The 11,868-nt window shown below is 48.8% G+C and overlaps 1 protein-coding gene across 1 annotated transcript; it reads right to left on the bottom strand.

The window, feature by feature from the left end:
- Positions 1-4,486: 4,486 nt before the first annotated feature.
- Positions 4,487-9,527, bottom strand: Vamp8 (vesicle associated membrane protein 8). The gene is made up of 3 exons (XM_048446184.3): positions 9,347-9,527; positions 7,082-7,240; positions 4,487-4,893 (listed from the first exon to the last, which is right to left on the bottom strand). Exons 1-3 carry the CDS (start codon positions 9,347-9,349, stop codon positions 4,750-4,752), a joined length of 306 nt encoding a protein of 101 aa, XP_048302141.1. The 5' UTR covers positions 9,350-9,527; the 3' UTR covers positions 4,487-4,749.
- Positions 9,528-11,868: the final 2,341 nt, after the last annotated feature.

Here is an 11,868-nt window from a genome sequence, read left to right as displayed (position 1 = left end):
TCAGAAAAGGACAGGCCTCCCACGGATATCAACCAAACATGTCATATCAAATTGTAGTTAGACTAAGCACCTCCCCTTGTATTAAGGCCGGCTAAGGCAACCCAGTATGAGGTAAAGGATCCCAAGAGTCAGCAAAAAGAGTCAGAGACAGCCCCTGCTTCCATTCTTAGGAGTACCACAAGAAGACCAAGTTACACAACTGTCACATATATGCAAAGGGCAGTTCCATGCAGGCTCCCTGGTTGTCAGCTCAGTCTCTGTGAGCTCCTCTGATCCCAAGTTAGTTGTTTCTGTGGGTTTTTTTTTAAAAGATTTATTTATTTATTATGTATACAGTTGTCTCAGTATTCTGTCTGCATGTATGCTTGCAGGCCAGAAGAGGGCACCAGATCTCATTACAGATGGTTGTGACCACCATGTGGTTTCTGGGAATTGAACTCAGGACCTTTGGAAGAGCAGGCAATGCTCTTAACCACTGAGTCATCTCTCCAGCCCCCATTCTGTGGGTTTTCTTATAGTGTGCTTTGACCCTTCTGGCTCATACGATCCTTCCTCTTGCTCTTAAGCAGGATTCTCAGGACTCCACCTAATGTTTGGTTGTGGTTCTCTGCCTCTGTTTCCATCAGTTACTAGATGAAGGCTCTCTGACGATAACTGAACTAGGCACCAATCTGGGGTTCAAGATGGTGACCTTGCCTCTCAAAAGAGTATTTTTTTTTTATTTTTATGTGCATTGGTGTGAAGGTGTCAGATCCCCTGGAACTGGATTTTCAGACAGTTGTGAGCTGCCATGTGGGTGCTGGGAATTGAACCCGGGTCCTCTGGAAGAGCAGTCAATGCTCTTAACCTCTGAACCATTTCTCCAGCCCCAAAAGAGTAATTTTTTAAAAGACTGAAGTGTTAAGGAAAAAATTCAACTGTAAATTGCGGCTGGGCATGATCTTGCCTATCATGCACCAAGCTCTGGGGTTGATCTCCAGCATTACAGAAACTAGATCTGGTGGTAGATGCCTGAAATCCCAGCACTGGGGAAGCCAGAGGCAGAAGGATCAGAAGTTCCAAGTCCTGGTCTGATACACAGTGGGGGACGGGGGGTTCTGGTTTGTTTGGTTTGGTTTTGGGAGATAGGGTTTCTCTGTGTAACCCTGACTGTCCTGGAACTCACTCTGTAGATCTGGCTGGCTTCAAACTCAAGAGATTCACCAGCCTCTGCCTCCCAAGTGCTGGGATTAAAGGCATGCGACATCACTGCCCATCTACTATACATAGTTAATTTAAGATCAGTGTTTACTACATGAGACCCTGCCTCAAAACAAAACAAAAAGACAAACTGAGCTGGCACTGTGGCCTATGGCTGTGATCCCAATACTTAAGAGGATGAGGCAGGAAGGCTGACTGAGTTTGAGACCAGCCTGGGCTACATAGTAAGTTCCAGGACAGCTTAAGCTAGGCTGCAAAGCTACAAAGTGAGACTTGACCTCACTTAATCAAGTGATTAAGAATTTCACCCCAACGTAAAAAGAAAGCAGATTCTCATGGGAGTGCTAGCTCTGGCTTTTCTCTGTTCCGAACTCGTCATGAGAAACTTGCAGGCCTGTTTCTGTGCTGAGGCTGCTGGTGCACCTCTAGCACTGCATAGCCTTTCTGAACTTCTGTGGAGAAAATTCCAAAGCTGTCTTCCATCTTCCAGATCACCCTTGACATTCCAAAGGGGGCCTCTTAACCAAAGAATCAGGGGCTTTCTTCCCGGGGGTTACTGTGAGGACAGACCACTGGTTTCCAGGCTTGGACACAGCTCCTCAGAGCGGGTGGAGGAAGAAAGGGTAGGTGTTGCCACGGCAAAACAGACCAAGACGGGCTATTTGGTACTTTCCCTGCCCTGCCTGGAATCAGGAGCATGGTTCCAGAATCTGGTCTCTATTTAGTCTCAAACTTTTGTCTCTTAACCCTGCCCTTTCCGCACATCCTCCCAACAACAGGTTGTTTCTAATTCTGGAAAGGCTGTGGAGGAAACAGGGGCAGAGGTAGCCAAGAACCCTTCCCACAAACCAATGCAGACTGGGCCCTGGAAAGAACAGTGCTGACGAAGAACCTGGTGGGGAGGAGGGGTCCAGAAGACAGAAAGCTCATTGTGCTGCAGGCCCTGTCCTGTGACATTGACTGTGACTAGCATGGGACTCCGGGGAGAGAGGCTTGCCCCCACCCCCTCAGAACAGCTGAGATCCAGGGCCCTGTAAAGACCCAGAAGAGCGATGGTGGGAAAAGGCAAACAGAACACATAACAACCAACAAAGGAAAAGCTGACTAGTTCCTTCAGCGTTTGGCTCTGAGTTATTCCAAGGCCATAGAAGAGACCTGGTGGAAGAGTTCTTGAACCATGGTTCTAAACGACATGTCATATCTTTGCAAACACATCCAGGAGAATAGTTAAGGGACAAGACAAGGTCCAAGGAAGACACTGAATTCTGCATCCTACCCTAAAGTGCTATGGAGGTTTTAATTCTCCTTGTGGTAAGATCCTTAGGAAATCCTTATTGTGGCCTGTGACCATGAACAGTGTGCTATGAAGAAAAACAGGAGGACTTGGGAGACGGCTCAGGAGGGGAAGCACTTGTGCAAGCATGAAGGCCTGAGTTAGGATTCCTGTACCCTGTACAGGTCTGACACAGGCTTCTGTAACCTCCGCACTAAGGAGACAGGCAGATCCCTGGAGCTCATTGGTCAGTCATCCTAGCCAAATCCATGAGCTCCAGGTTTACTGAGTGACCCTGTCTCTGATGTGGGACGTCCTTCTGTATATGTGTTGCTTTTACTGGTTAATGAATAAAGCTGCTTTGGCCTACAGCAGGGCAAAATGGAGCTAGGCTATTTCCTGGCAGGAGAACTAAACTGAACGCTGGGATAAAGTAGGAGGAGTCAGAGAGACGCCATGTAGCCTCTGAAGGAGACAGCCGCCCGGGGACCTTACTGGTAAACCACAAGCCTCGTGGTAAAATATAAAATAATAGGGATGGGTTAATTTAAGATGTAAGAGTTAGTTAATAAGAAGCCCGAGCTAATAGGCTGAGCAGTGTTTTAATTAATATAGTTTCTGTGTGATTATTTTGGGTCTGGGTGGCCAGGAATGAATGAGCAGCCTCAGCCTATACATCTCAAGAAGTATGGTAAGAGCTGAGGCTGTAACTCAGTAGTAGAGTACTTATCTCACATACATAATGCTGTAGACCCAATCTCCAGTGCCACTAAGGAAGGAAAACAGGGCACACACTAGATAGTAAGGTAGAAAGCAATGAAGACATCCAACATTGACCTCTGGCCTACACATACAAGCACATATAGATACACATGCACCTGCATTCACCCACACGGATGTACATACACACATATATTCAAGATAGAAGGGAGGGAAGAAGATGGAGAGATTGTTCTTTGGTTAAGAGTGCAAATTGGCTGGGTGGTGGTGGTGCACACCTTTAATCCCAGCATTTGGGAGGCAGAGGCAAGTGGACTTCCGAGTCTCTGAGTTTGAGGCCAACCTGGTCTACAGGGTGAGTTTCAGGATAGCCAGAGCTATACTGAGAAACCCTGTCTCTAAAACCAAAGAAAACAAAAAGTGCAAATTGTAGTTTAGCTGCCTACAAAAGACCTGAACAAGGACAACATCAATTAGCATGCTAATGTGGAAGGGGCACTCTCAAGGGGCCCCATCCCTAGACAAAGCTACAGGCAACTGAGGGATGCTGAGAGGGAAAATCAGTCTTCCCCAGAGATGAGCTCCTTACCTGGTTACCCAACGCCAAGTGGTCAGCCCTGAAATCATATCATGCAAGCAGCACCATACAGACTCAACAGGCTGTATCTCTCTGTGTGTGTGTGTGTGTGTGTGTGTGTGTGTGTGTGTGTGTAAAACAATAACAACTAAAGAGGCCATGAATTTGAGAGGGCATGAATGGAGCATGGGGAGGCTGACGAGAACAACACAGTATAATTACATTTTAATTAATAATAAACAAATTTAAATTTTTTACCTAAGGGGGAAAAGAGTGCAAACTGTTCTTGCAGAGAACCCCAGTTTGGTTCCAAACACCCATGTTGGGCAACTCACAGCTTCCTGTAACTCCAATTCCAGGGGAACCGACATCCTCTTCTGGCCTCTGGGGGCACCTGCATTCACATACCCATACTTTTTAAAACACAAAAGTCCATATACACAGACACACACACATACATACGTATATATGTATACACATACACACACACCACACACACACACACACACACACACACACACACACACACACTATTTGATTCTAGCTTGAAATGGTGACTCACAGCTGTAATCCGGGCGTGCGAAGCCTCTGAGCTGCCATCGTTCTTCTATAAAGCTGTGCTCTCTGTCTTTGCATCGTCTTGACCCTAGACTGGGAGAAGCGGATCCGGAGGGGATCCTCAGGAAGAGAGGAGGAAAGTGCCTCACACACGCAGGGACACCGAAAGGTCTTTATTGCCCACCAGTCACCAGTAGTTTCCCAGCCACAAGCAGGCCCTTCTACCCCACTCTCGGGACCCACGAGATGCAGCCACTGTCCAGCTCTCTCCTCCCAGGGGATGCTTCTGGAGCATATGATGGAGCGGAAGGCCCTTACAGGGACTAAGCAGCATTTCTGTGGAGGAGGACAGGAGAGGGCCCCTCTTGGCACACGATAGGGAGGGTCACCCCTGAGGACTAGGGTGGGAGGAAAGGGGCTCTTAAGTGGGGATGGTGTTGGTGGCAAAGAGCACAATGAGGATGATGATGACAAGAACAATCACACAGATGAGGACAATCATCTTCACATTCTTCCACCAGAACTTCCGGGCCACCTTCTGCGATGTTGTCTTGAAGTGTTCAGACTGTTAGGGACAAGACAAAGCAGTGACCCAGTGCTCTTTCCCTCAGGACCAGAGGACGAATGAAGGCCCACGCGCCGGAGTGTAGATGTTTACATTATAAACTAGAGTAACAACCTGAGACAAAGAGCTGGAGCCAGGGTATAGCTGCCTCTGAACAAACAAACAAACAAATCTTTCCATGACAGTGGGAATGGAAAGGTTTTTTGTTTTGTTTTGCTTCAATTGTTTTTGTTTTATTTTTTTGAAACCGGGTTTCTCTCTGTAACAGCCCTGGCTGTCCTGGAACTCGCTCTGTAGACCAGGCTGGTCTTGAACTCACAGATATCTGCCTGCCTCTGCCTTCTGAGTACTGCGATTAAAGGTGCATGGTACCACGCCCGGCTATGGGAATGGAAAGGTTTTTAAAAATATTTTGATAACATTTGCTTGTGCCCCTGTGTGCTGCCAGATCACCACAGAGGACAACCTGCAGGAGATGCCTTTTCCCACTCTGTGTGTCCTGGGGATTGAACTCATGCAATCGGGCATGGTGACAGGAGTCTTTACCCCTTGAGCTAGCTGTCTGGGTTCTTTGTTTATTTGTTCGTTTTTAACTTTTGAGACAGTCTTACTATATATCCCTGACTGGATTGGATCTATCGATCTCGGGCCACTGAGTGCTACAATACGTTACTCTCCTACTTGATAAATCTCTTTCCACAACAATCTGTAGGCCAAGTTCAGAGTTAGAATTCTTGAGCTCATGGAGCTTCCCTCTGAGCATGGCAGGGGCCAGGACTTCCCTTCCTTCCTTCCCTTCCTTTTTTTTTTTTTCTTTCTTCCTAGTCAGGCTCTCATTTAGCGAAGACTGGCTTCCATTGCTATGTAGCAAAGGATGAACTTGAACTTTTAAAAATTATATTGATTTATCTATGGTTGTATGTGTGGTGTGCATACAGAGAGGAGGTCAGAGCTTACTTTGTACGGATCAAGTCTGGCTGTCAACCAAACATGCGCACCTCAGGTATGGAAATCAAGTCCTTAGACTTGGCAGCAAGTGCCTTTACCCGTTGTGCCATCTTAGAGGCCTGGCTTTGAACTTCTGATCCTCTTGCTGCTGCTTCCCAAGAGCTGGGATTATAGGCATGTACCACGATGCTCTGTTTATATGGTGCCAGCGACTAAACCCAGGGTTTCATGAATTCTAGTCAAGAACTCTATCGCCTGAGTCCTATCTCCAGCCTCCCTTCTTTTTCTTGCCCCTCCCCACAACTGGCCTGCACACTGAGGGGTCTTTTACAGCTGCTCATAGTCTAGGTTTGTTTGATTGGCAGAGCAATCTGGCCTTTGGAGAGCAGACCCACAGGCTGAGGGGTACAGGAGTGTGCTCCGGATGGGCACATCTACCGACTCTATGACACTGACTTCTAGGGGCCGCAGGAAGAACCAGGGCACCACAGAGGGTTGGGAAAGTAAGAAAATGCTTCCTGATCCCCCAAGTTAACTTCCAGACACTAAATCTCCATCTTACCGCACAGAACGCACTAGATTCCAGGATTACACATGGGACCCAGAAAGCCAGAGCTCTCCACAGCATGTGGAAACTAAGCCTTGGCTGATGGCGGACTTAACTTCCTCCCTGAGAAGCTGGCCTAAGCCCATGACTGCAAAGAGGAAAGGTCTAAGCAAGATATGTAGAGAGATTATTCTGGCCTTTGGCAGGCAGAGGGGTCCTGGGATCAAAGACTTTCACTGCTCTTCCCAGTCCTGTTTTAAAGCAGACTCCGCAAAACCCTATTTTCCCACTCCCAGCCTAATAACTTGTGGAAAATGTTAAAAGCCAAGGGCCACCTGCCCAGGGCTCATAATTTTGCCTTGGGAACGTCAACTCCAAATGATTGTTAAGGGCTTCGAAAGAAGAATCAGCTTCAAGCCCCAAAGAAGCCTAAGAATGCAGCAGGTGACTGAGCTGTCTCTGAAGTGGCTCTATGGGTGGACCCCGCCCCCAAGACCAAAGAGACCCACTCACTGGGCTCTGTACCAACCACAGAGGAGCAAGGAACCAGAGGAGGGGAATCCACAGTCCTCTGAATAGGCAAGAGGCCGGTGGACATGGCAGTCTGCCATCCCGTTTGCTCGTTTTGCCTCTCCCCCCAGAGTTCCCCCAACACCATGAGATCTCTCCCTCTAGTCCCGGTTTGCTTCTCACCGTGGCTTCCAAGTCCTCTGTCTTGTTTCGGAGATGGTCCAAGTTTTCCCCTCGGGCCAAGATTCTTTCCACATTCTGGGTCATGATATTCTTGACTCCCTCCACCTCACTCTGCAGGTTCCTAACTCGGTCATTTCCGGCACCCCCACTGGCGTCCTCCTGGATGTCAATACAGGGGTTAATTAGGCCAAACAGCAGAGGATCCAAGAGGCCAGATGAGGCTGGAAGAACTGGAGTAGATTTTAGCCATTTCTAATACTTTAACTGTTACCAAGAGAATGTTCTTTGTTTATATATCCATGGGTGTGGGGGCACACACACAGGTGTGTATCCCACCATGAAAAGTCAGAGATTAGCTTCCTGTGGTGTTTCGCCATAGGATCCTGTTACCTAGCTGCTTCCTCCCCCCACCCCCCACCCCCAGGCTGATTTTTGGAGAGCTGGCCTGGGGCTCTCAGATTAGCCTGGCCATCAAGCCCCAGGCATCAACCTATGTCTACCACCCTAATGCTGGGAGCCATCACACCTAGTGCTTGTGGCCACCACACCTGGGTTTTTTCTTTTTTTAATGTGCACCTGGGGATCCAACTCAAATCTCCATCTTTATGTGGCAAGCACTTCACCCACTGAGTCACCTCCCCAGCTTTATTTATTTATTTATTTACTTATTTATTTGGGATAGGATCTCAAATAGCCTAGGAAGGCCTCACTTCCTAAGTAGGATGACCTTGAACAGCTGACCCTACTGTCTCTCTCTACCGACCCTGTGCTGAGGTTGATTACAGGTGTGCACAGTCAGCCCTCGTTTATGAGGCGCTGGGGATCAAACCCAGAGCTTCAGGCATGCCAGGCAAACATGCTACCAACCGAGTCCTGTATAAGTGCAATATAGATGCACACACACATACGTATGTATGTATGTATATGTGTGGATGCAGAGTGGGGAATATACATGCACACCGCAGCACTCATGTGGAGGTCAGAGAAAAACTTTCCTGAGTGGGTTGTCTTCTACAGTCGGATGGGCAGAAGTGGGGGGATGTTGAACTCAGGCTGGCAGGCTCACACCGAGAGCCCTTTTACCTGCCAGCCACTTTGGCTGCCACATTTGTGGTTTTTAAGTCCCTAAAGATGAGATTTGATTCTGGACTATCATCCGCCTTCTATTTGGGATTTTCAAGGTCCCTGACAAGGAACAACAACACACACCTATCCCTGTTTCCACTCTCCACAAAGAGGGTCAAGGAGATGACACAGCCCGCGTTTCCATTCTCAGCGGTGACAGCTACTATTAACTGGTCTCCACAGTCACCCTCATCCCAATCCTAGTGGGTTCTCTCTAAGTAAGAGAGCTGGCCAGCAGAGTACCCTTGCCTGGCCCAACCACCCCAAGTGCCTCTGGAGACAGCTGTCGGTGAGTTGTTCTGGTTCCGGCCTGCTGGGCGGTATAACCAAGGTTCAGTGGCTGTGGCCCCCAGAAAGCATCATGAGCGTTGGACCGCACACTTCTGCTTTCCCCAGAATTTAGCGTCTGGTGTAGGCCACACACCACCGTCTGCTTATATAGATATTAAAAGTTCTCCCCGCTGCGGTCTCTCTTTGCAGAAGGCTTCTAGATAAGGCTTTTGAACTAGGAGGAAAAAGGCATGGACTCCTCCCTTGGTGACCCAGGGGGCCTCAGGTACCAGTCACGGGGTGTGGGCTGAAGCTAGATTGTCAGGGAGAACCAACGCCTGGCTACTTTACAAACTCAGGCGCTGTTGCTAATGTTTCTAGAGAAGGGGCTGCTTTTGGTGGCCAGGCAGATCCTTCGGGTGTCTGTAGACAGACAGTGCGAGGCTAGGAGGGAGAATTCCAGCCCGCTGGGCTGGAATCTGAGCCCCAAAGAGCAGGGGCACTTGTGGCCTGGTAATGTCACAACACCGGGCTCAGGCCCAGCTGGAGGAGGCGGAGGAGGGGGAGGGTGCGGCGCAGCAGCTTGGCTTGGAATTCGGGTCCCCCAGCCCCCACCGAAACCCTGATCCGATCCAGCACCGAGGTCACGGGAGGAAGGCGGTGGAGAAGTGTCAGGAACCCCTGGCCCGGAGTACAGAGCTATTTGTGGACGAGTTGTTAAAAGTAAGGAGACGGAGGCGGCGCTAGCCCTAGAGGGCCAGCCCTCTGACTGTTGCCAACTTACCTATCTCGACACAAGCAACCCCCAGACCCGATCCCCCTCTAGCAGTCCCTCTAAATCTCTCTTTTCCTAGTCCCCACGCCACTCACCATGTCTCGGAGCTCTTGGGCCTCACAGTCTCGCTTAGTCTGTTTCCACTTAGCGCAGCCACAGCTTCACTTCCTGCTTACTCCAACTTTCTGCCCGCCTCCTGCCCATCCCGCGACTCCAGCCTCTCCGGCTCCTGCCACACCTAACTGCAGGTTTCTCCAGGTAGGCGGCCTCCCTCGGCCGCCCTCCCAGTCTCCTCCCAAACAAAAGCTTAAGCTTAAAGCAACAGGGCACTCCGGCCCGGGGAGAGAGGGAGGGGGTAAAGGCGGGTGTGTGTGTGTGTGTGTGTGTGTGTGTGTGTGTGTGTGTGTGTGTGTGTGTGTGTGTGTGAGTCAGTGTCTAAGTCGTCCAGAAGGAGAAAAGAAAGGAGCAACCAACCCTCCTAAGTTTCAGAAACCCGTGAACTCTCCTTTTTATGCTTCAAAGAAGTAATTCTAGTTTTCAGGGACTTAAATTAGCCTTGTTCAGATAGAAACGAATGTACGGGTGAAAATATTTCGCTGGGAAACCTTTGTCCCCCAGGGCCAACCTGAGTGAGAAGAAAGCACTAAAAGCCTCAGAAAACGGGGCTGCGGAGATGGCTCAACAATTAAGAGCACCTGCCGCTCCTGAGGAGAGTTCAGTTCCCTGCACCCACATCTGGCTGCTCACAAACTGCAGCTGGGATGCGGAGAGGGGGGTGCGGGGGGGGGGCCTGGATGCCTTTCTAGCCCCTGTGGGTATATGAACACACACACACACACACACACACACACACACACACACACACACACACGTATACACATAGTTAAACTCTAGGAACGTTCCAAGTTGGGTCTGAGAGAATCTTTTCTTCCTCTCAGGGTTTGTCAGGTGTTGAGGCTGACCTTAGGCAGTGGGGAAGAGTGTGAACAGAAAGGGTAGGGCACCTTAGCGGTGTCCGCAGGGCAGAGGACAGTCGGAAAACTGCGGCTCACTCACCAACCCCTCCTTTCCTTCTAGAGTTCAGCAGTCCTGTATTTCCCTCCGAAGGTCACCATGGGGGTTGGTGACCCTGATCAGTTGTCCAAAGATTGTCCAATGGATTAGTAGGGGGGCTGGAGTAAAGGGTTTTTCCACCACACGTGGCTGTCCGCCAGAGAAAATCTGCTCTTCTCCGGATGGAGTTTGTCAAGACAGAACAATAACAAGGCACCAAGAGGGCAGACATTCTTTCCCACCCCAGAAGAAATAACAGTGCCAAGGAGGAAATCTTAGTTCGTCCCTCTTCCAACAAATAAGAGCCAAAAACAAAACAAAACAAAACAAAAGCCTTTAATAAATTTAGAATCCCTGTATCATTTTGAGACACTTTTGTGTTTTCTCTTGCGCATGCTCAGGGACTCATGGATGAGCTGCATCCACCCCCCCAACAAAAAAAAGTATGCTTAGTTTTACGGAAGCAACTAGTAACACTTTTTAAAAATTAGGATTGTTTTTATTATTTCTAATTATGTGGGGGGGGGGGTATGCCTGAGGGCAGAGGTGTCAGGTTCCCTTGTGAGTTACAGGCGGCTGTGAGTTGCCTGCTGTGGGTGCTGGGAACTGAACTCTCTCTCTGCAAGACTATGCTATGGGATATGTGTACAGTGTGTGAAGGTGCATTGCTGTGATTGTGGAAATAAAAAGCTGAACGGCCCAGGTAGGAAGTGTAGGCGGGACTTCTGGGGAGAGAAAGAAAGAGAAGGAGGAAGCTAGGTACGTGGGAGAAGTCAGGAAACATGGAAAGGAAATAGAAGTTGCAAGATGGAAGAGAGGTAATGCCATGTGAAGACCGTAGATTAATATAAATGGGTTAGTTTAAGTTATAAGAGCTAGTTACAAATAAGCCTAAACTATAGGCCGAGCTTTCTTAAATAATAAGAAGTCTCTATGTCATTATTTGAAAGCTGGCAGGCAAGACAAAGATTCATTACAAGAGTAATACCTTACCTTAACTGCTGAACTGCCTCTCCAGTGCCATAGCAACCCCTTAAAACTGCACAACCCATTTCCTTCCCAGTAAAGCAAAAGAAACATCTAGAACAAATGGGAACGAGGTTACAACAGAGAAGGTCAGCTCCACACCTGATCTTAGCCAAAGGTCAGCAGGTGACAAAAGTGTCAGTTCTAAACAAGGTCTTTAGAATCTGCAGGTTCTCTCAGCGAGGCAGGGCTCAAGTGGTCACAGAGAAAGAACTGGGGCCTGGAGAGATGACCATCCACTAAAGCACATACTGCTCTTCCGGAGGACCCAAACTTGATTCCCAGAACCCGGATCAGGCAGCTTGTTTCCTGCAACTCTAGCCCCAAAGGATCTGACACCTCTTCAGACCCCCAGCAGATCCTGTACTCTTGTGCAACACACACACACACACACACACAGAGTTAAAATGATAGTGATAGACAGGGGGATCTCTGTGAGTCTGAGGCCAGCCTGGCTTTCTTAGCTCCAGGCCAGCTAGGGCTACAGCTACGTAGTGAGACTGTGCAAAATAAATAAATAAATAAATAAAATTAGTAA

Source organism: Myodes glareolus, chromosome 6 (assembly GCF_982192425.1).
Source record: "Myodes glareolus chromosome 6, mMyoGla1.1, whole genome shotgun sequence".
Classification (NCBI taxonomy): Eukaryota; Metazoa; Chordata; class Mammalia; order Rodentia; family Cricetidae; genus Myodes; species Myodes glareolus.
This window is presented reverse-complemented; position numbering and strand designations above follow the sequence as displayed.